This window comes from Haliotis cracherodii, unplaced genomic scaffold, assembly GCF_022045235.1.
Source record: "Haliotis cracherodii isolate W230 unplaced genomic scaffold, xgHalCrac1.p SCAF_4, whole genome shotgun sequence".
In the NCBI taxonomy this organism is placed as follows: Eukaryota; Metazoa; Mollusca; class Gastropoda; order Lepetellida; family Haliotidae; genus Haliotis; species Haliotis cracherodii.
Genome location: NW_027266297.1, coordinates 4,811,333 through 4,836,695, shown reverse-complemented (window position 1 = coordinate 4,836,695; position 25,363 = coordinate 4,811,333). Strand labels below are relative to the sequence as shown.

The following is a 25,363-nucleotide window of genomic DNA, read 5'->3' as shown; positions in this document are numbered from 1 at the left end:
TGTTCCATCACTCTGATCATATGAAGGCTTCAATGTTCAATCACTCTGATCATATGAAAGCTTCAATATTCCATCACTCTCATCATATGAAGGCTTCAATATTTCTTTACTCTGATCATATGAAAGCTTCAATATTCCATCACTCTGATCATATGAAAGCTTCAATGTTCAATCACTCTGTTCATATGAAGGCTTCAATATTTCTTCAATCTGATCACATAAAGGCTTAAATGTTCAATCACTCTGTTCATATGAAGGCTTCAATATTTCTTCAATCTGATCACATGAAGGCTTCAATGTTCAATCACTCTGTTCATATGAAGGCTTCAATATTTCTTCAATCTGATCGCATGAAAGCTTCAATGTTCAATCACTCTGTTCATATGAAGGCTTCAATATTTCTTCACACTGATCATATGAAAGCTTCAATGTTCCATCACTCTGATCATATGAAGGCTTCAATGCTCAATCACTCTGATCATATGAAAGCTTCAATGTTCAATCACTCTGATCATATGAAAGCTTCAATGTTCCATCACTCTGATCATATGAAGGCTTCAATGTTCCATCACTCTGATCATATGAAGGCTTCAATGTTCAATCACTCTGATCATATGAAGGCTTCAATGTTCAATCACTCTGATCATATGAAGGCTTCAATATTTCTTACTCTGATCATATGAAGGCTTCAATATTTCTTCACTATGATCATATGAAGGCTTCAATACTTCTTCACTATGATCATGTGAAGGCTTCAAGGCGACTTATGGGAATTCGGTGGTCAGACTCGCTGACTTGGTTGAATGCATGTCATCATATCCCAATTGCGTGGATCGATGCTCATGACATCAATCACTGGATTGTCTGGTCCAGATTTGATTATTTACAGACCGCCGTCACATAGCTGGAATATTGCTGAGTGCGGCATTAAACAACAAACCAACCAAACAAATCAATACTTCTTCACTATGATCATATGAAGGCTTCAATATTTCTTCACTATGATCATATGAAGGGTTCAATATTTTTTTACTCTGATTATATGAAGGCTTCGATATTTCTTCACTATGATCATGTGAAGGCTTCAATACTTCTTCACTCTGATCATGTGAAGGCTTAAATATTTCTTTACGCTAACAAGTGATCTGGAAACGGAACGGATTCGTTTTAGGCCTCCAAAGAGCTAAACACGTTTAACACTTTGTATGCCAAATTTATACTATGTTTTCCTACAAATAACACCATAATAAGCAACTTACCATTGAAACCAAACACCTCAGCATCGGGTGACGTTGGGGTCTGTCCAGCCAGGTCTGGGTTACTGGTGCTTCTCATGTAGGACTGTTTAGTGATGGGGAGGGACGACGGCCGCCCCAGTGTGTTGTAGCCCCCCTGGGAGTGCATGGTGGGGCTGCCTAGCCCCTGGGGAGAGTCTGCCAACAAGGAGGAAGTGAGTAGGCTGGTGTACTCTAGGAATTTCGTCTACTCATGTTCCTTCAGCAACCATCATGTATTGGATGACACTGAAGACTACCCATACTTTATAGAGATATAAATGTTGCTGAGATATTTGCCTGGGGTCCATTCCACTGAGCGATCATAGTGTTAAGGTGGCTGAGCTACTGATCAGCTGCGTATTTGCGTAAAATACCCACCAAAATATTCAAAACCCAATTACTTTTAATTAACTTGCGTACAGAAACGCATGCATTAAATGAAACCTCAAATGTTTACTCATTTTTGGAAAAACCCAACAGAGTGATGAATAGATAAGTGAAAAAATATTGGTTGCCCAAAGAAAAATGTAATAACCCAATTAAAATAGAAACCTACTAGTAAAAACTCAATTGCTCAAAATGTTATCTGGAGCTCTGGGTGATCATAACACCCACACTCTAACATAGACATACGACTGGCGTCGCTCTATGATCACTTTCTGGAGCGGGGCCCTGAATGTAGGATTGATTATCAAACCTGTTAACGTGGAACAATCAAACAGGAAATATACAGAACTTAGCATTATAGCATGATCACACATAAAACATTCCATTTAATCACAAATAGCCACATAGTAAGAACACATACAAAAACTAACAAAGGATTACATTTACCTGTGTATTGTCACTACCAAGACCTGTCATCTTCAATTATTTCATGAAACTATTACATCAGCAATGGCGGTTACAGTGCTTAACAGCAATAAAATATGCCACTCAACATTTGATCTGACTGGTTGTTTGGAGATGTTCTCTTATGAATAGAATGTGATTTGAGCTGGACCTATCAAATGACTGGTACATGTAGCATATAGACTGCTGTTCAGTGTTGCTGGAAAGCCAAGTCTCGTGTGTGCAAGCAAGACCTTGCTGCTACCTACTCTGTGATGAGGCAGGGCTTGGTATTTTACTGCAGTACTGGATGTAAGCGACGAGGATAGAGTTGCGGCCATTGGCGTCGTTCTTGTCCTCCAGGAGCTCCGAGCACTGCTGAACAATCTGGGCAATAGCCTCAAACGAACTTTGGCCCGTGTTTACTGCAATTAAACAATCTCAGAATATCAGCTTGAGCGGTTTGGTAGTAGAATCATAAGCTCTGCTTTGGACAGTGCTTCAGGTTAATCAAAGTGTGTCAACATACGTAAAAAATAAAAATCACATTTAACATAGTAATGCAATGCAAATGCACGGATATGGTACTGACAAATCATCGATAATAATCAAGACAAATAAGAGATTCAAACCAGATCAGCAGATCCTGGATGAGGGATGCAACTCAGTACAGCAAATTGTGGCTCCCTAAACAAATCGAACATCCATGACCCCAGTCAAGATTATGTAATCAAGGATGCCTGCTTATTGATGTTATCGAAATGCCGGTCTCAGCAATATTCCAGCAATATGATCACTGCCTGTAATAAAAATATTTTTGAACAGACAAATCAGTGATTCATATTATGAACCAGATCCCACACCATCAGGTATGTTAACATACAATAATATACCTCCATGTTTGGATGAAATAAATACAATACCAGGTGACAGATTGACAAGGATAATTAATATGTTATTCACATTATCACATAACCTGTAAGCAAAACACCTACATATATTTCCCCCGATGACCGGTGGTCTCGCCATGAGCATGATCAGCTTGTCCAGGATGAGAGGCAGGAAGTGGATGAGGTTCTCTCCCTTGGCCTTCACAACATCCATGATGCTTCGCTTCAACTCATTCTCAAAGTGGACTTCCGTCATGCGGGGCGGGATCTTCTGTTCCTGTGCTGCGTTAATGAGATGTAGGAAGCGATCGATGTGCTCGTCCTGAAGCATGAAGTGAGTGAGTGATTGAGTTTGGCTGCTTTGTGTCTTGTTTAACGGCAGACACAGCAATATCTTATTCGAATGCACAATAAGGAGTTCTTGGCACGTCTACAAACAACAATCCTAATAATTCACAAGTTTGCACAGTGACCTTGAATTAGATGAAGGTAATGAAATGTAGCTGTACAATGAAGCTCAAAACTCGCCAACCAGATGGACACGGTTTGGAGCGTCTTCACATGAATTCACTGTGAATAGTACCAAATGGATTAACAGGGTTTCAATGTATTCAAGGCAACAGTTCACTAAGGATAACACACAACATACATATGACAACTGACCTTCACTGCTTATAGAGGTTATCTTCATTTTCTCTTAGAAATTAATGACCATGACATTCTATGCAGTACAGATACTTAGTAACAAATATAAATAAAAGATAAGCCACACAAACTACAAACAGGAAGTCTGTTCCAATTCCTCTTCATACACAGTCCTTACCTTATACGGCATCCAGCAAGGTAAAGTTATCACATAGTGACTGAGAACAAGTGCGGCCATACCTGAGTGTGTACGGAGGAGACGGCCTTGACGTTGACTTGGAACACACACTTCTGGTTGTCCACCCACTTCATGTTGGGCAGCTTGATCTGGGGACAGAGACAGGCCACTTAAAGGGATAAAAGATAAGAGAATCTTTTTCCATAGATGACATGCATGAAAAACTAATATCCCCAGGCATATGTCTGGTCTAAGTCAAAGTTGTTGCCATGGAAACTCAAAAAATAAATTTGTCAAAATCCCAAACTATTTAAAGGCACCAGTTTAACACAAGACCCATCAATGTGCCAAGTTTAGTTAAGATATCTCTCATGGTGAGTCCTGCTCTGGAAACGAAATGTGAAAGACAGACAAACAGGAACCATTCCTACATCCTTCTTCCACTTTGTGGTGGGGATAAAAATACATCGAAGATTGGTTGCCTGTTGATGGATGGGTTATTCTGTAATTATTTACAGATATAAGGAGCAGTCAGATACAAAAGTATTATCTAGCTGTGCTTAAGGATGTCTGCTGGTGTGATTGTGTGTTAACCACCTTAACTGTGCATCATGTATCTTCTACGAGGGGCGGTCGGGTAGCCTAGAGGTTAAAGCGTTCGCCGAAGACCCGGGTTCAATTCCCTACATGGGTACAATGTGTGAAGCCCATTTCTGGTGTCCCCCGCCAAGATATTGCTGGAATATTGCTAAAAGCGGCGTAAAACCATACTCTCACTCTTCTCCGAAATTTCGCAGTCATTGTTATGAAGAAGTTGTATATCCATAGAATGATCTCCCTTGCTCATCATACCAACTTCTGAATGTCACTTCAAGAAGTTGCCACAGGGTAACTTGCAGAGATGCTTAGATGTGCCCTTTAAGTGTGCCCACATGGACAAAATACTTTCGATCCATCTTCCTATCTGGTGAATGTCATTCGATATAGCTACATAGTGAGCACATGGCATTTCGAGGCCTGTGTTAGGAAGCCGCAGTTGTGCCCTCGTCACTTACATCTGGGTGCAGCATGGAGAACCGGGGAGGTGGCTTCTCCACGGAGACGGGCAGAGAGAACTCCCCAGTCTGCAGCCGGCCCTCCTTCATCAATGGCAGCCACTGAAACATCACATTTGGTAGTTGACAATGAGCAATATTCATCACGACTTCTCACTCTATCACTCACATAACACATGGCTTCTGTTTTTACCAGTTGCTATATTGCTGAGATAGTGCCGATGCGACGTTAGATTTTATCCCACTCACTCTGTTTTTACCACAAGGCCGCTTTGACTGACACGGGAGTGAGCTAGTGCAGAAATACTCAGCAGTATCCAACTATATTCACCACCAAAAGAAACGCGAATACCATACATGTTGGTCAATACATGAAGAATTACTCATATTCAAGAGATGTTAAATTGGTTCGGTGCACATACGAACTTACTGTTATGTTGCATGAACCGAGGCTCATGAACACATCACATGTGATGTCATAGACCCATGTCTCGAGATGTATCATTTGTCTTGTGCAGGATCAGAGTGTAAAGTTTGGAAATTATCACGATAAGAATAAGGACACTGTGGTAACACTTGACTGATTGTTAGTTTTGTTATTAAGTGGAACACATTTGACACATCTCTTCATAACATATATATTTCTCTCTATATTTCTATGGTTCAGGTTACTTTTGGCGGTGTGTACATTTCCCGTACTTACCGTGTAGCCAACAGGAATCTCCACGGGCGTCGGCTCGTTCTTCTTCACCTGACAGCTGATGTGGTACACGGTGAACATCAGGTGGTGCTGCTCATTCAGTCGCCCCGGCAACCGGATCTTGATCTCCTCATAAAAATCAGGGGATCTGGAGGCAGTCAAGAAATAATCATATTTCCTTGAATGCTAAACAGCAAGAATAACTTAGTGAAACCCCTAAAATTAACCTGCTCTGGAGGAGAGTAAATGGTGCCAAGCACACACATTTTTAGACATTCACTGTCAGTGAGTGAGTATGGTTTTAAGCCGATTTTGTAGAATTTTCCTATTCGGAATATTCTATAAGTAATACGTTACCACTGTTATACCGAGGCTGTTGTCCCCCACAACTGCTCTTATAGCGAAATCTTCCACAGAGATCTCAATTACCTCATGCAGCACGTGTGTAGCCACCTAGCTGCCATGTGATACCCTTCACTCTTGTCTCTTGCGAGAGCAAGTGCTCGGGGGACAGACGGGCGGGCAGCAGCCTAGTGGTAACGTATTACTTATAGAATATTCCGAATAGGAAAATTCTACAAAATACATTAAGTAATACGTTACCACTGTTATACCGAGTCTGACTACCACAGTAGGCGGTGGGGAGCACCTACAACCCGAAACCTGACTGCTGGTGTTCCTTCCGGCCAGCGGAAGTAAACAACAAGATGGAAGCACTCGATGCGCATGCTCCCAGCTTGGCGTTACCATATAGGGATACCAAAGCACTGTCAAGCGCATACCGTAAGGCTCAATCGTCATTGCCAGAACGATTGGTGACTCCAAACGGCCCCACTGGATAGGTATTTCATCGCCGCAGCGGATGAGAACACAGTATCCGTGTGAGCTAAATCTTAGATCAGGTTAAACAGTCGAAAAGAGGGAAATTAAATTCATTCGGACCATATATCCCGAGAACAAGCCTACTTAAGCGTATGTAATAGGCGCGTGACCCAAATTCAATATTGGAAAGCATGCATTACAAGGTTGCAATACACGACAGACAATTAGGTTAATAATTGTCAAAACCAAATAAAGAAACACACAGAAAGCCGCACTCACCTGTGGATGAGCGCGCTGGCTTGTCGGACCCCCACTCCCGTACCCATGGCTGTGGGAACGTTGGAGTAGACCCAGATTGACAACCGTGCAAGGTCTGAAGCCTGAGGAGTTCGGAATTGCGCCGGGCACACCCCTTAGATGGCCGCTTGTGCCGCGATCAGCGGCCCAAGACGGTGCACACCCTCCACGTCTTCATCAGAGACCCATCTGAGGTAATGATTGGCAAAAAACGAGTCAGAACGCCAGTAACAACCCCGTAATATTCTGTGAACAGATATATTGGAGTGTAGGGCAAATGTCGCCGCTAGCGCCCTAATCTCGTACGGGTTTGACCCCGCTACCGGTAACCCCCGAGACCGGTACGCCAGATTGATGACAGAACGAAGCCATAAAGCAATCGAGTTGCGAGTTATGTCAACTGTGAGATTAGGGTTACATGATATGAACAGTCACGGTTACGCCCTTGCCTGCGTTCATTCGAAGCCTTAAGATAATACTTAAGGGCCCTAACCGGACACAGCAATCTGTCCTCGGTATCAGCAGGAGGTAAGATTTCTTTAAGGGATCTTACAGTGAATTCTCTCTCCGTTTGGCCAAATTTCTGATTCTTAGCGATGAAGCCCATGAGCAAGCCCAGGCGGACTGCTCCTTTGGTGACATCGAGTGCGTGTATTTCTGACACTCGTGCCGCCGTGGCAAAGGAGAGAAGAAATGCTGTTTTCCAAGTCACATGCCGGAACGAAGCACTACCCAAGGGTTCATACAGAGCCTCCGTAAGTGATTGTAATACTAAGGAGAGATCCCAGGCCTGTGCCCGAAGGCGGCCCTTCTTAAGATCTTGCTGTTTGAAACCCTTGATATACACCGGCTCTTTGGAGAGACTGGTACCCACAGCAACGTCCCATACCGTAGCAACGGACGAGACATATGTGGCAATGGAACCCCCGGAGAGTTTCCGGGTCTCTCGCAAGTGAGACATGAAACGAGCAATATCCTGCACAGATACCTTATCTGGCGAATGAATGTGATGTTTGCAACACCACTTTGTGAAAATAGCCCAACGTGCATTATACACCTTCTGGGTAGAATCACGATGCATACTAACGTATGCCCAAGACGCCCGACGAGAAAAACCTTTACCCCTCAAACGCTTGGTGACAACATCCGCGCGTGCTGATTGAACTGTCCTTCGTTTGGATGAAGCTGTGTGAGGGTGGATCAGCAGATCCGGTCTCATAGGCAGTGGAAGTGGCGACTGCGTGGCCTGGGCCAGCAAGTCGGGGTACCACGATCTGTTCGGCCACATGGGCGCGATCAGTAACATTCGACAGCAAACCCCCGGCTTAGAATGAGTGGTATTAACGCCGTCGGCGGGTAAGCATAAGCGTCCATGCCCGTCCAGTCTAACGCGAGAGCATCGTGATCGATGGCCCTCGGGTCCGGGACTGGTGATACAAACAACGGGAGTTGATTGTTGAACCTGGTTGCGAACAGGTCGACCATCGGACGACCCAAACGTTCGCACAGCCACTGAAACACCACTGGGTTAAGCATCCACTCCGTGGGGCTCGGATCCCGAGGCCTCGATAGAGTGTCGGCCAGTACGTTCCGCACACCTGGGATGTAACGGGCGCGTACCTGGCACGGGACACTGTCCACCAGAGCGTAAAACTCGAACGCGAGATCGAGTAGCGAGTGACTGTGGGTTCCCCCCAGTTTGTTCACATAGGACACTACAGACGATGCTTCCAGTGATTGACTGCGTTTATCACTGCCTTGAACTCGAGGCAATTGATGTGAAGACCTTGTTCATCTACGCACCACAGCCCCGAGCTCACCTCCCCCTCTAGATGGGCGCCCCAGCCCACTAGAGAGGCGTCTGTATACAGGTTCAACGTGGCGTGGAAGGGCCGCATAGAGACACCTGATAAGACGTTGCAAGGGACCGTCCACCACTCCAGATGCGGTCGGGAGGACGCCGGTCGCACTGTTCACCTCCGTAGCTAACAACTGGATTAGAAACTGTTGCAGCGGGCGGAGTTGGAGACGACCCCGATCGGTGCAGTCCTGGGCTGACACAAGTAGCCCTAACAGCTGTTCCCAAAAGTGAACAGTCTGTTGCACCGCTAAGACTTTGGCAATCATCGCCTGAATCTTGTGCCACCGGTCTGGGGGGACAAAGAGGCGATGGGTCACCATGTCGAACCGACATCCGATGAACTGCAAGTTCTGTGAGGGGGTTAACTCGCTCTTGGGGAGATTGATAATCCACCCCAATTGCTCCAAGAGCCGACGTGCGAAATCGAGATGGCGTGACAGGGCGTCCGTCATCCGATTGGCCACTAGCGAGTCGTCCAGGTACGCGAAGTACCTGATACCCCTCTTGTGGAGGTGGTTTACCGGGTGAACAGCCAGGGAGCGGACGAAAGACCGAATGGGAGTACAACCCACTCGAAGTGCCTGCCTTGAAAGACAAACCTGAGATACTTGTGATGATCCGAGTGAATCGGAACATGCAGATAAGCATCCTTCAGGTCGATCGAAGCGAGCCAGTCGGCCGGCATGATCAGAGCTTTCAGGTCAGCTAAGGTCAACATTCTGAACTTGGGCGGCTTGTGCAGGTAAAACTCGTTGAACGATTTCAGATTGTGAATCATTCTGAGTTCGGCACTGTCTTTCTTGGGAACAAGAAATATCCTGGAGTAAAACCCCGGTGTTATTTCTGGTAGGACTCTCGTACCGCCCTCTTCTCCACCAAACTGCCGATGGCATCGGCTAGGATGGGATGATCGGCTTCCGAATAGAAACCTTCCAACGGGGCGACGGTGAGCGGCGGATCCGCTTTGAGATCTAGTCAATAGCCGTACCGAATCGTGTTGACCACCCACGGGTCGTCGAACACTTATTCCCAATTCTCCCAGTAAGTCTGGAGTCTGGCTCCGACAGGGGAAGGGAAGGGAGGCCTGAAAGGCTGCGGCAGACGCAACTGTCCAGGGCTGAATGACTCGGGTTCGCCTACGGGCCAACCGAAGCTGGCGCTGTTGGCACACGAACCCTGCAAGAGAGAGTCATTTGGAGGAGCCCTTACCGTCACGAGACGGCTTAGGCTTCCCCCAGTGTCCCTTCTTCCCCTGAAAGGGCGGCAGGTTGCCCTTACCGGGGCCCTCAGAGCGAGACCTCTTCCCGGAGGAAGAAGACACCGACCCCTTGGACTTCCCGGCCGCAGCATCCTGAGGGGCACTCCGTTTAGGGGCACCACCCAGGCGTCTGTGCAGAGACCCAACCAGATCCAACGTATGCTGCGAAGCCGCGGCAGACGAAGCAGACTGCTGTTCTTTTAGAACACCAGGAATCCGATTATTTAATAGGGTCTGGGCAGACCACTCAAAAAAGTGCACGTGCCGGAAAGAAAGGCCGAAGCCCCGGCAACGTACTCAAGGGTTGCATTCAAACCGATCAAACAGTTGTAAATGTGCTGGTCTCGGTCTGTGGGGGAACCTTCGACCAGACTGGCTGCCGCTGCCAAGTAGGTGTCGCCATGTGACATATTGAGCATGGAGTGCCGAGAGAGGGTGTCCATCTGCTGTAAAGTCGCTTGAGTGACTGTAGCAGCAGGTGGGGCACGGACACCCAACCTCTCCACATGGGCCTCCGCGGTGGGACTTGATTCAGGGAAGGCCTTTCTCCACGTGCTGCATGAGGTAATTGAGATCTCTGTGGAAGATTTCGCTATAAGAGCAGTTGTGGGGGACAACACCCTCGGTATAACAGTGGTAACGTATTACTTAATGTAATTTAGCAATACTCCAGCGATATCATGGCGGGGTACACCAGAAATGGGCTTCAACACTTTAACTGCTAAGTTACCCGACCGCCCCTAGACATTCAGGCCTAATCATTCTCAACGGGTATTCATATGTTTTTTGCTGTATCAAACATATTTTACCCCCTTGGTTTCAGTCTACGAATTATATCATAGAAGACATTTTATTAGTTATTCCCTAAGTTTGTCACAAGTTGCATTGTTCACAGAAGCAATAAGTTATACAGCAAGTTGGAGGTAGCACTTTTGTCCATTATTCGCTGCAGCAGAGTTCATGTATGGGTGAGGCCAGTATTTGGTCAATGTATTAAGATACAGGAAATACAAGAACACAAACACAAAAGGTCACATTGGGTTAATGTGCGCCAGTTTTTACCAGTTACACTAGGGGGTATTTGAAGTTTTACATGCATATGACAAGCAACTTGAAAAGTCATTTGGGTAATGGTCAACTACTTTTTCCAGTTTATCTGGATGTTTGCCATGGTTCTGAGTGGACACATGTACAAGAGGTGAGTACTGACTTGTTGTGATAGGTGACCGCTGTGTAGGCTTCTCGGGTCAACTCCGGGCAGCTCGACTTGCCGAATATCACCTGAAACATTCATAGACAGGTAACAGCATCACGGTCTGAAAGTATTTGTCTCAGTGATTCATCAGGAATAGGACGAAGGAGTCTTGAGTTCAATCAACATGAGGCATCCCTTGGGTGCCTGGATGGTGTGTGATGTAGGGAGGACAACTGATTGGTGTGTGATGTGCAGAGCGAGGAAACTTACCGGTATGGCGTGCACCTCATCCTCTCCCACCATGTACTGGATCTTGACGGCTAGGTTCCGAGCCGAGCCCTGACGGTTTGTAAAGTTCAGGTACTTGGGGTACACAAACAGCAGATTTCTGCAGAAAAAAAACAATAGAGACTAAAATAACACATCACTGTCCTGGTAGATGTGGGGTATTTAGGACTGTACTGTACTGTACGTGTACGTGATATGCTGCCAACTTATTTTTTGTGCTGTACTGGTGACTTACGTGTGTGTGCTGTACTGCCGACTTACTTGTACGTGATATACTGCCGACTTACAAGTACGTGCTGTACTGCCGACTTACGTGTGTGTGCTGTACTGCCGACTTACTTGTACGTGATATACTGCCGACTTACAAGTACGTGCTGTACTGCGGACTTACCTGTACGTGCTGTACTGCCGACTTACTTGTACGTGCTGTACTGAAGACTTACTTGTACGTGCTGTACTGAAGGCTTACTTGTACGTGCTGTACTGCCGACTTACGTGTACGTGCTGTACTGCCGACTTACTTGTATGTGCTGTACTGCCGACTTACTTGTACGGGCTGTACTGCCGAATTACTTGTACGTGCTGTACTGCCGACTTACTTGTACGTGCTGTACTGCGGACTTACTTGTACGTGCTGTACTGCCGACTTACTTGTACGTGCTGTACTGCGGACTTACCTGTACGTGCTGTACTGCCGACTTACTTGTACGTGCTGTACTGAAGACTTACTTGTACGTGCTGTACTGAAGGCTTACTTGTACGTGCTGTACTGCCGACTTACAAGTACGTGCTGTACTGAAGGCTTACTTGTACGTGCTGTACTGCCGACTTACTTGTATGTGCTGTACTGCCGACTTACGTGTGTGTGCTGTACTGCCGACTTACTTGTACGTGATATACTGCCGACTTACAAGTACATGCTGTACTGCCGAATTACTTGTACGTGCTGTACTGCCGACTTACTTGTACGTGCTGTACTGCCGACTTACTTGTATGTGCTGTACTGCCGACTTACTTGTACGTGCTGTACTGCCGACTTACTTGTACGTGCTGTACTGCCGACTTACTTGTACATGATATACTGCCGACTTACTTGTACGTGCTGTACTGAAGACTTACGTGTACGTGCTGTACTGAAGACTTACGTGTACGTGCTGTACTGCCGACTTACTTGTACGTGCTGTAAGGTATGAACACCTCCTTGGCTGGGAACTCAGTGACCTCCTTGGTGGGGCGGCCCTTGTCGTCGGGGTAGGGCTCCACCTTCCACAGCTCGGGGGTGAGGTTGTAGCGGGGCTCCTCTGGGCAGGGGGACACATCAAGCTTTAATGTTGCTGGAGAAAACACAAGGGCATCAGTGACATTGAATCATTGCAAAAACAAGAGGGAAGAGAGAAAGGCAATTGGATAAAGGTTGTACTGACATCATAGCAATGTGTTAACCAGTTCAATGTGTGCAGCAATGATAGATGTCTCACCTGGAATGCACTTAACTCTCTTCAGGACAGATGATGGACGTTTGAGGTCGGCCAGGAACTTGTACAGATCATCATCACTCAGCTTGTCACTCTCCTGGACACACAATAAAACAATGAATACAAAAACATTTTAAACAAAAGTGAGGAGACGATACACAGGTGCATCCATGGACAGCCATTTTTACTTGCCCATACAAGTATCAATCACTGTAACACACGAATAATTATCAATTTTAACCTTAAATGTTTGCTTTAATCACTTTTACACCAACGAACACTGATTAGAAATGAAAACTTAAATATTTCGATCCATTGTGCCATAATTGACACGGGCACACACTCCACGGTGTATCAAATATTATCAACGCAGTTGACATAGAGTTACCTCCCTTCTAGTGCATCAGCTATGTCAAACAACTGATTGGCTAAGTGGCCTGGCAGTGTTTAATCATGCCACAATTCAGTTTTGTGATTCTTTGACAATTCAAAGGTGGCAAGATTTATGATTCTTTAGTGATAAACACCAAAAGTGAGTGAATGAGTTGGGTTTAAGGCCGCTTTTAACATTGTTCTAGTTATATCACGGCATGTCAGCTTAATGTGGGAGGAAAGCTCGAAGTCATGCAAGTCTCAGACGTTTACCACTTAGGTGAAACCCACAAGCACGGGTATGGTGCTGACAGACCTAGAAACATAATTGGGGCAAACCGGGATTCGAACCCACAATCATAGGTTTCTGGCGTTTAAGGGATGCAACTCTGCACAGCAAATCACGGAGACTTGGACAACTGGGCCACCCGTGCCTCCGATACACACCCTGACTAAGACCACCCACCTGCTTGAAGAAGCTGGAGACGGTGAGTGTGACAGGTCTGAAGTTGTCTAGACTTGCTCCATAGCTCTCTGGGGACCAACTACGTCTCTTCTCATAACCAGCTCGACCACGGTCAATTGAGCCCCGACGTCCAGCTAGTAGGTCATCCTTGGACTGTTTCCGGAATCCCGAGAACTGACCCCCAACTCCACTCCGCCGATCTGCACATACAGCATTACATATCTATACCTGCTATTGATACCATTTGCCTCATGTGGTACATTAACATTAGTGGTCAACATGCTCAGCAGGTCTTCCGACATGGAAACATCTAGAAACATGCTTCCTGTATTTGTCAACATCAGTATCCGACATATCTCTTGTTATTCAATTTGAACATCAGTATGTTGGTTGGTTGTTTTACGCCGCACTCAGCAATATTCCAGCTACATGGCAGTAGTTTGTAAATAATCGAGTCTGGACCAGTCAATCCAGTGATTAATATCATAAACATTGATCAATGCAATTGAGATCGATGACATGCTTCAAACAAGGCAGCGAGCCTGACCACCCGATCCCGTTTGTCGCCTCTTACATCAAGCATAGTCGCCTTTTACGGCAAGCATGGGTTGCTGAAGACCTATTCTACCCCGGATATCTTCACGGGTCAACATCAGTATGTATGATGATACGTATGTACACAGAATTACCAGAAGTTGACAGTCAAGAAAAACACTCTTTACAGGGATTTTTCTTTGAGTAGGATTCCAAACTATGTAAAGTGGAATAAAACCTTGGCAGTGGCTGTTGTGTTTGTTTGTAGTTTATGATACAGTCAGCAATAATCCAGCCATATCACAGCGGACTGTAAATAATCAAGTCTGGACTACCCAGTGACTGATACTATAAACAACACCCCCCACCATGGGGGCTCAATGCCATGAAATAAACCAGGACCCAAGAGTCTCGACACTGATTCAATTCAGATCCCCTTGACAACCAATACTGCTGGGACCTATTCTAACCAGCTTCTCCAAGTGGCTTGAACATGAAACTGTGGCAGCGAGCTGACCATTTTAAGACCCATCATCTCATACAATGAATGTTCCTCACCCAGACTGGCGGCTCGGGACGAGGGGGACTCATGGTCTATGGACTTCTCAACAGATGCCTCCCTCTCCAGGCTGTTGCTTTGCCCCCCTACGATGTTCATCAGGTAGATGGCCGTCCAGGCAAACGGCATACGGTACTTGCCAAGGCGATCACAAAACTGAGTAGCCTGTGTGCGGTACTTTTCTTCTTTAGCAGACTGAAACAAGAAGGTTAACATCCGTCACTGCCATTTTATCAAATGTTCTCACAGTAATTGGTTATCATTAAATGTTAGTGAGTGAGTAAGTATGGTTTTACGCCGCTTTTAGCAATATTCCAGCAACATCACAGTGGGGGACACCAGAAATGGGCTTCACACATTGTACCCATGTCGGGAATCGAACCCGGGTCTTCTGCGTGACGAGCGAACGCTTTAACCACTAGGCTACCCGACCACCCCCATTCAATGTTAAGCACATATAACAAGTCAACATGGTTAAGTCAAAGATGCCACTACAGGGCCCAAATGACACATTCATCACTGCCATGAGTGAGTGAGTGAGGTTAAGACACTTCAGTTACATCCTTGTGTGTCAGCTTGATTTGTGAAGAAAAGCACAGGTAGGGTGCTGACAAACCTAGGAACATAATCAGGCCAAGCTGCAGGGGTGCAGCTCTGCACACTATATCGACGCCTGCCACCAAATGCAATTTTGAAATTTTACCAATTATCTTAAATGGCTTATGTACATGTTTGTTGGCGTTGTCCAGCTCAGTGCCACAGATATCTGCCCCTATTCTGCCCTGGGCCAGGGACACTACATCTGGACTCCTTATCCTTACCTTATCCTCCTTCATGTAGGGCTCCGCACACTCGCTGATGTCCCCCTGCTGCAGGACCTTCTCCAGCTGCAAACACAACACACCTTCAACACAACACACAGCGTCAACAAAACACACACAGCGTCAACACAACACACACAACATCTATATAACATAGGTCAACACAACACACACAGTGTCAACACAACACACACAGCGTCAACACAACACACACAGCGTCAACACAACACACACACAGTGTCAACACAACACACAGCGTCAACACAACACACACAGCGTCAACACAACACACACGTCAACACAACACACAGAGTGTCAACACAACACACAGCGTCAACACAACACACACAGTATCAACACAACACACACAGCGTCAACACAACACACAGTGTCAACACAACACACACAGTGTCAACACAACACACAGCGTCAACACAACACACACAGCGTCAACACAACACACACAGCGTCAACACAACACACACAGTGTCAACACAACACACAGTGTCAACACAACACACAGCGTCAACACAACACACACAGCGTCAACACAACACACTTAGTGTCAACACAACACACACAGCGTCAACACAACACACACACCGTCAACACAACACACACAGTGTCAACACAACACAACACACACACAGTGTCAACACAACACACACACCGTCAACACAACACACACAGTGTCAACACAACACACAGCATCAACACAACACACACAGCATCAACACAACACACACGTCAACACAACACACAGTGTCAACACAACACACAGCATCAACACAACACACACACCGTCAACACAACACACAGACTCAACACAACACACAGTGTCAACACAACACACACAGTGTCAACACAACACACACAGCATCAATATAACATAGGTCAACACAACACACACAGCGTCAATATAACAAAGGTCAACAAAACACACAGACTCAACACAACACACAGCATCAACACAACACACACAGTGTCAACACAACACACACAGCATCAACAATAGTGATTATTGATCTGTTTCGATTTGTTTCAAGGATAAACTCATAGATCACAAGTCCATCATAATAACAAAAAGAAAACAAAACAAATTTCAGCTAAATGCCATACTAAACTAACTAAATAAGAAACATATCTGTTATCTAAAACATTTTATAAGGTTTTTCATTTTGTTTCAACAGTGTAAGAGGTTGAATAAATTATGCTGAATCCCATTTCAAGTCTATCTGTGTATTCATGTAACATCCCATCAACATCCAATCACAATGGTGAATGAAAGCAAACGCCAAACTACATATCCTGTCATTAAAGGAGCATCTACTCAAACTTCAAAAAGTTTTACATAGGCGGTTTGCCTCGCAACATTTACCATGCTGACAGCCTTCAGCCTCACCACACTTCTACCATAACATAAGTCCAGTACACAATCCCATCTGCATAGATGATAGGCTGTGGTTTGGATCCACCATAGATGTAGGAGTGTATGAGGCATTACCTTGACAACGAGGAAAACATCATTGGTCGGGTAGGTGATGCTGAAGTTGCAGCCGCGACTGAGGGTGGAGATGTCCTGATGCGGCACATGCATGTGGATCATCCGCTTCAGGTGGTCCGAGTTCATGTCAAAGTGGAATGTCTCCGAGATCTGGACATAATAAACTGTGATTAGTTACGCTGAAACATTCATCAGCATAAAGTTGACTTAAGACACTTCAAAGTATAGTGTTTGTTGTTTAAGTCTACACTCAGCAATATTCCAGCTACATGATGGCAGCCTGTAAATAGATGTTTTGACCAGCCAATCCGGTGATTGATATTTTGAGCAACAATGCATGCTGTCGGGGGACGAGGACATATAACCAAGTCACTGAGCCTGACCTCCCGATCACCTCATAGACTTTCGGAGATCAATTCTAAACAGGTATCCTTGGGAGGGAGGCATGCTGTGAGTGAGTACGGTTTTGCATCACTTTTAGCAACATTCCAGCCATATCATAGGGACACCGAAAATGGACTTCACACACTGTTGGTTGGTTTGTTGTTTAACACCGCACTCAGCAATATTCCAGCTATATGACGGCCGTCTGTAAATAATCAAGTCTGGACCAGACAATCCAGTGATTGATATCATGAGCATCGATCCACGCAATTGGGATCGATGACATCGACCAAGTCAGCGAGCCTGACAACCCGATCCCGAGAGTCACCTTTTACGACAAGCATAATCACTCACACACTGTACTCATGAAGGGAATAGAACCCAGGTCCTTGGTGTGACAAGCCAACACTTTAACCACACAGCTACCCCTTCGCCCACACTATGAATACTGACTGACATTTCGATTGAGAATGGGCACTTGAAACAACAACCTACTTCATGTCTTTGAAACTTAGAAATCTCATACACTTGAACTTAAATGTCAAAGTTGAAGACTTAGATCTAGACCACCATATCAATCTAGGGCAGATAATCCCCAATCGAATCCACTCACCTTCTTCCTCTCCCGAGCATCGTACAAAGCGAGTGTAACAAAGATGGGCTCAACCTCCATCTCCAGTCTGCAACACAGCAATATACATGAAAACCTGAGCAAAAGACATAATTAACAATTTCTCATAATCAGTAAAGTGACACTGGTCCTGAATGTGTACCACTTAGGTGAGACTAAACACAGCTAATCAACACCATGATCGGGGCGACCCCTGTCACTACCAGTTTAAGGGAATTCATACTGTCCATTGGAGACGCGGAGTTGAAAAAAACAAAAAAAAACAAAAACACTCTTATTCATGTTATTATTTAAATGTTCAAAAGAATCATACTTCTTCAACTGTAAAGATATGTTTTACATGTAGATTTTCCTATAATGTATTCCAATAAGTACGACCCTACACGCAGACTTACGACAGTTGTAGACATTTGACGTGTATTCGGTGTCCGAAGTGTTCTTTGGGCGTCTCCATAGGGGCTCGTCTCTCAATACACTCCTCCTGATAATCAAACAGGGATCAAACTTTGACACGTATTGCCCAACAAAGTGATACAACATATAAGGGAGCTTTCATTGACCAGCGGCGACTTCTGGTACGGACAAACAACAATGTGGCAACATCCACATCAGAAAACATTCCTAGAGACAACAACGTATTAACTTAGAAAATATTTCTAGATCATTGTTTTCCCCTCCGAGTCGTCCTGTTGGCAGAGTGTTACATCGAGGTTTGATCACTGAAGACTCAGCCAACAGTACCTACTTCACTGATTCTATTTTCCAACAATCAATCACAATTAGGCTTTCATGTTACTCCAGCCAGAAAGTGATCAGCTCGATTTGAATGAGTTATCTCCCTTGTCTCACCTCTTCCTGTGGTGGAAACAGACTAAAGATATTGTCCTGTCTGTTCTGCTGGCGCTGGTTCTCGTTGTTGCGGTCGACATCGTCGTATGACATGCGCTCGAACAGGTTTGGTAGGAGAGCATCTGCCTGACTCTGTTTCAGATCGAATATACTACTGGCCCAGCTGCCACGGGGTGTCTCGTTTAAGTGGAGGGACTGACGCTTGTTGCTCTCTTGCTGTAATAGTCATATCATGTTTTACACATACTGAGAGATGCAGAGAGTGATGGAATAGCTTTAAAAGTTAACTTGAAGGCTGCGATTTTTAGCTTGAAGTGAAAGCCATGTAACAACTATGAGGAACTAACTTCAACAACATGCGAGAGAGAGAGAGCGAGAGAGAGAGAGAGAGAGAGAGAGAGAGAGAGAGAGAGAGAGAGAGAGAGAGAGAGTGAGAGAGAGTGTGTGTGCGTATGTGCTTTAATTCTGTTTTCATTATGGCATTACTGCATCAAAGAAGGTAGAAATCTTGCTGTTAGAATAAGGCTTAGCTATCTGTAAGGATGAGTCAATGCTGTGTCTACAAGCATTCCCAGTGGCCTGCATGCATAAAACCGTAGACAAATACCTTTTCTTGCTCCGGAGGCATCTCGTCCATGTCATCAATCTCATACTCTTGATGAATGATGCCATCTCGGTCGGCCAGTTTCTCCTTGCTGTGGAAACTCGAGCTGTACCTCTGGTATCTACAAAGTTTGATAAGGCCACCATACATTGATTATGTTCATAATCAAATTTCATCCAAAATTCCTAAACTTATTGGTAAGGAATGTGGCTATTAGTAAATGTCATTTAGTTTTAAGAAAACACGTTTGTTGAAATGTGTCCCTGATGGATGTCACCGATGAGGTTTTCGTTTGTCATTATTGAACTTAATAACTTATTGAACTGAATAATAATAGTGATAACAATTTGATGTTCATTTCCAGGTTTTGTTCATTTTCATGTTTATGAATTGCCTTGATATTTACCTTAAGGTTTATTCATATTGAACTATACAAATTCATACAGTCATTTATTCTGTTTATTTCAAGCTTCATCGCATTATTTGAAAATAGTCACGTCACATGTTTCTATATTTGTAGCATCAAACAAACATGGCAGATGTGTATCTAGTATTCTGGAGGTGTACCAAGAACACGTTGAACAATATTACATTCCTATTACGAAGTAGGAGTGTCCGGGGATGCCTAAAGATGCAAGGCCTTTACAACTTACAGGTCAGCAATGGTTAGGCCACAAACACAGTTGACAGAAAGTCACTATTTCTAACTATAACATGGAGTAACAATGTACCCTTCTTACCTGCGTGTGACAACTGTGTAATCCGATGTGTATCGCTGCACACAGTCCTTGACTATTGGGTCCAGATCACTATGGAGAGAGAGAGAGTGACAGTGTATCACACCAGGGAGCAGGGGACCCAACATATAACTCAGCACAACCACAGATGCCAGCCCTAATTGACACTACAGGGTAATGAGTGGGTAAAAAAGAGCGATCATGTAAAAAAGAATAATTTTAACAGAACCAAGTTCAACTTCTGAAGTAATGTTGGTGCAATATCGGTGTACAAGCAATAAGTTCCCGGGCACACAATTGTAAACACAAATTCTACACTTACCTTGATTCAGGAACGATTGGTGTGACAGTGCGACTTGTTTTGGGCAATGTATGGACATCGATGTCATCTTCTGGGTACAACAGTAGGTCCTTGAAGGGATCACGTTCGATGAGGCACTGGTTTTGTATAACAAAGTCCTCAAAATCTGGAGGTTCAATCCCATCATTTGCGAGTGTCTGTTAGAAAAGAAAATGTATTATACATGTGTACAATGTGGAGAATGTGTATTCTGTCTACATGTATGGAAACTGACTTCAGCATGTTCAGATCAAATGAAAGTTCCATTTGTCTGGCATTTAGCAACAGTCTTCAGCACCTTGCACAATGTAATGCAGTGTAAAGGATGATAAGTATGATATATAACCTGGTGTTTGGCCTGGTATTTTATCAATTCAGGTCAAACATCATGAACATGCTCAAACATTTGCAGTGCTCCAGATAGATGCGCATCGGCATATTGAACGGATGAAAACTTGTCAAATATGAATGGATTGCATATTACAACTGTATCAAATACGTGGGCAAACAATACCATACACTCTCGTGATTATTTGTTACCGTACCTTGTGTTTATTTCCCGAAACATTCTTCAAAACATTGTTAAACTACTGTTTACTGTATCGGGCATTAACTTCAGCTTAAAAGGAGACATATCACTTCATGTCAGCAGCAAATGGATTCCCTCTGAATCCTGCATTGTCATTGGCTAATAATAATGCACTCAAATTATCTACCGGGTAATCTTGATTATGTTTACGTTAGTTTGGCACAACATCCGAATGTACAACATGAGGTCTTCAAATGATAGCGATGCAATATCATACCAGTCGATTCTACAAACAAGCAGTACGGTACTTATTGGCTTGAGAAACGTTTTGTCTGGTACTCATTAGTTCGAATAATGACCAGTACTGTACTCATATGGTTGTAAATTTATCTGCAGCACTGATTGAAACAAAAACAGAAAAGATTTGTGCAAAATATTGTTTCAACTATTCCTTTTGACATGTTTGATCACGTTGATGTGTTTGAACATGTCACATCAAAATAATACATCACTAATTTCCATGAGAGTGAGAGTGATAACAATATGTTCAATGTATTGTCAAGCGTTAACCCTGAAAGCCACAGGGTCACTGTCTACGTCAAAACCTGATAACACAAATGTTAAACTTAAACATCTACAATGATCTAGGGCATCCGAAATCTAGATGTCCAACATGTCCAAGAGAAAATAGTACAGCAGCAATACTCAATGAGCAGTGTTCAACACCGGTCTTCTGGTCCAAGTCAACATATTTCCTTGAGCAATGTTTAGGACCAGCAAAATTAAACAAATGCTGGTCCGGTGGTCTAGTGTTATTTCGGGGATGAACAAAGTAATCTAAGTCTGTAAAACTTTCGAGTCAGCGATCGAGTCTAAACTCGAAACAAAACCAGCCACCTAAACAACACTATGTGGTACAGTGGTTGCCTTCTTGACTGGCTTCTCATTCCAATTATGCACACTCACTTGTATGAACATAATAAAGTTATTACGATTTAAGACCTTTTTTGGTCAGAACGATTGTGTTTAGTAGAGATCCAACCATGTCCAACAGGACCAGTAGATTTTCTATGTGCTGGTCCTTTGGACCACTGACAAAGTTTGGCCATTGTCAAACACTGAATGAGGCCCCTTCATCATGTTCATATAGAACAGAGATAATAAGTATGCCTTTACAAAACTATCAGCATGATCAGTAGTGTTCAAGAGGGCTGGCTAAAAAGATCAATCATTGGAATTATCGTCGATGGTAAGAACTATTAACGATTTTCTAGATGAAATTATTGTCATTGTTTATAACTTACATAAACTATTATGATGAAATAAAGTTTAGATTTACTGAAACAGACTTGTTATTGTCAATAATGTCAATTGTCGAAGACGGAACGCAATTGTTTTTGTAACATCTCAAATGTCCACAAAACAATCTATGTATAAATGCGTCACTGCTCACCAGTGCTGTGACATGTGTTGATTTCTTTCGGGGCTTATTTGCTTAAAGTCACTTCTCCAATATTTATCGGGGCGGTCAGGTAGCCTAGTGGTTAAAGCGTTCGCTCGTCACACCGAAGACCTGGGTTCGATTCCCAACATGGGTACAATATGTGAAGCCCATTTCTGGTGTCCCCCGCCGTGATATTGCTGGAATATTGCTAAAAGCGGCGTAAAACCATACTCAGTCAGTCAGTCAGTCCAATATTTATCAATAATTGATCAATAGCCATATCGATGGTGAGCCCTAGTCTTCAACACCACTGAACACGCCACAAAGGACAATGACTGACCCCAGTTGTTTGCTGAGTGTGGTGGGTGATGAAGGTGCTGCCGGTACTACTGTGAGAGTGGGTGGTGCTCTTGGCACTGGAGTTGGTAGGCTCAGGTGCTATAAAGATGGTGGAGGACACCTGTCTGCGTACTTCTGCCGCTCCTTGCCTGCAATAGATAGGTCAACAGTGAAACCTCTGTAGTCTGGACTAGAAACATTTCTCTTCATGCTCTGCAGACAATTAGCAATCTTTACAAATCTCCAGTCGGAAATAAATTTTTGCTCATTTTGATAGGTAGCTAAATCAACAGGGTCCTAATTTATTAATTTAACATGTTTAAGACCGCAAAAACCTTGTGGATGGGTCCAAGGTTTAGTGAAGGTTTACCGAAATTTCAAGCCCTGGATATACGAAGATGGGGCACTGGTATCCATACATCAAGTACATGCAGATATGTACCCCTTGGCCACATCAGAATTCACCTGACTTCCAAGACTCAGAATAGGTTCAAAATATTAAACATGTTATATGGCTAAGCAAAATAATAATCCAAAACTGGTTAAAATCAGTGAAGTTCTCACTACCAAACAGACTGATAAACCAGAAAGAAAATAACCATTTCCATAACAGTTTCCAGATTATCATCTGATAATGTCTCAGTGTCAGCTGCAATGCCACTGGGTTAGTACCCCAGTTCATGCAATCTATTATATTAGGGCTGTTAAGAGTTGAAATTTACTACCCGGGTACCCACCCCCCTATTACCCCCCCATTACCCGACCCTAGGGGTAGGGCTCAACAGATCATGAGATAGGTACAAAATGTCCAATTGGGAAACGTTTGACCATACTCCTGTCAAAATGTATTTAGATACAGGTATAAAATGATCTGGTCATGCATACACTTAAGTTGACTGAAGTTTTATCTTTATGCAAACATATAAAGTCAGAAGGAATGTGTGCATAGTCGGAAAGAAATGTGAATATTTGTCTTGTGCAAGCATAGAGTTCTAGATAGTTATTGCCATTAAACAATATAATCATGTAACTAACCATGGGTCCGGGTAGTCCTGTGGGTACCCGGGTCCTACTCAGTACCAACACGACCCGAGTACCTGACTTGCCTGTCCCAGCCCTAAAGTCGATGCATCAAAGTGATTAAGAGCTTACTTGGTAATTGGATTAACCCCACACCTGAAAAACTGAGAGCAAGTAATCCCCTAACCAGCTAACCATGCCAATAGCTTTTAAAAACTTAAATTTTAGTTTGTATCCTATACTTGGTGTGTAGCAGAAAGGTTGTTATGATTATGAAACCAGGAAATTATACACAGATAATGTCATGTTTCTGACACTTATTCAATCAACATGCTGAAGTTTTGTAAAATTTCTTTTTATAGAGGCTTTCCAAGTACAGTACTCTGTTTTATAGTCTTGATAATAACCATGATAACTTTCGTTATAATAAATATTGATCTCTTTTGCAGTGATTGAGTTGGGTTTAACGCAGCTTTGACCAGTATTCCAGTTGTATCTTTGCATGTCAGCTTGACCTGCTTGATGTGGATGGAACACATGGAGTTATGCAGGTCTCAGATGTTTATACCTCTTCGGTGAAACCCACGAGCATGGGTATGGTGCTGATGCCATATTAGAAGAAAATATAGAACTGTCATTTTTTCATGCAACCCCCCACCCCCCTTACAGTTGATAGCTGTGATACATTTTAGCCATTTCATTCTTTCACTGTCATTTATTCACCACCATTGCGCTCACTCCCCTTCCCTAAATCTCACTGGCTCCCCCTCCCCTACTCTAAATGACCAGCCCCGATATCCCCAAGTTGTAAATGTCCCATACACATGAGTTCACTTCAGACCTTCTCCTTCTGTATATATGTATACGTCTGTCATTGAATCATCAGGCTAAATCAATAACTTCATTCCCTGTGGATCAAATTAGAAGGGTTCATGACGTGCTCCCCCTGTTAGATCTGAGTCGTAAACTTATTTTACCATGTTTACAGATCAGAGAGAAGCACCCCTGTAGAAAATCATTGTTTGTGACTCATTTTCATAACGCATTCAACTTTTTAGACAGATGCACGTGGAACGATACTTCGCTTACTTAAATATTTAATGTTTAGTGGACATATTCTCTGTGTTAAATAACTGGTAGTTCTCTGTCTTAATGCACACTTACTTGCTTAATTTCTGAGCAAAGGCTCTCTGGCCGGTAGAGGCCATTTTTCCTGTTATGAATGCGCACTACGTCATCAAAGTATGTGCTCTAGGTGCGTTTTACCGAACACTCCTTTCAACCGGCCTTATCGTGTTCTACTGCATGTCAGGTTGCTTTCTCAACTTCGGCGATATCACTGTACTGTGTTCATTTGGAAATGAATCACAAACAAATCCTGGTAATCTTGGACAAAAAAGTACCTGCTGGCGTTTCTTGGTGTTTCAATGATTGTTGAAGACAGAACGTGGTTTTCAG

At 43.9% G+C, this 25,363-nt stretch overlaps 1 protein-coding gene across 3 annotated transcripts in view; it reads right to left on the bottom strand.

The window, feature by feature from the left end:
• Positions 1–25,144, bottom strand: part of LOC139480096 (dedicator of cytokinesis protein 7-like) — a 64,477-nt gene extending 39,333 nt beyond the window's left edge. For all 3 annotated transcript variants that reach the window (XM_071263111.1, XM_071263112.1, XM_071263113.1), the window contains exons 1-22: positions 25,070–25,144; positions 22,887–23,034; positions 20,556–20,731; positions 20,237–20,305; positions 19,500–19,617; positions 18,893–19,108; positions 18,439–18,524; positions 18,026–18,092; positions 17,029–17,178; positions 15,525–15,590; positions 14,703–14,898; positions 13,611–13,810; positions 12,776–12,869; positions 12,469–12,631; positions 11,280–11,397; positions 11,025–11,095; positions 5,580–5,724; positions 4,877–4,978; positions 3,884–3,970; positions 3,104–3,320; positions 2,378–2,533; positions 1,260–1,433 (exon numbers count right to left, since the gene is read on the bottom strand). In XM_071263111.1, the coding sequence (XP_071119212.1) occupies positions 1,260–1,433; positions 2,378–2,533; positions 3,104–3,320; positions 3,884–3,970; positions 4,877–4,978; positions 5,580–5,724; positions 11,025–11,095; positions 11,280–11,397; positions 12,469–12,631; positions 12,776–12,869; positions 13,611–13,810; positions 14,703–14,898; positions 15,525–15,590; positions 17,029–17,178; positions 18,026–18,092; positions 18,439–18,524; positions 18,893–19,108; positions 19,500–19,617; positions 20,237–20,305; positions 20,556–20,731; positions 22,887–23,034; positions 25,070–25,113 (2,863 nt within the window). In that variant the 5' untranslated portion in view covers positions 25,114–25,144. The remainder of the gene's footprint in view (positions 1–1,259; positions 1,434–2,377; positions 2,534–3,103; positions 3,321–3,883; positions 3,971–4,876; positions 4,979–5,579; positions 5,725–11,024; positions 11,096–11,279; positions 11,398–12,468; positions 12,632–12,775; positions 12,870–13,610; positions 13,811–14,702; positions 14,899–15,524; positions 15,591–17,028; positions 17,179–18,025; positions 18,093–18,438; positions 18,525–18,892; positions 19,109–19,499; positions 19,618–20,236; positions 20,306–20,555; positions 20,732–22,886; positions 23,035–25,069) is intronic.
• Between the last annotated feature and the right edge of the window lie 219 nt (positions 25,145–25,363).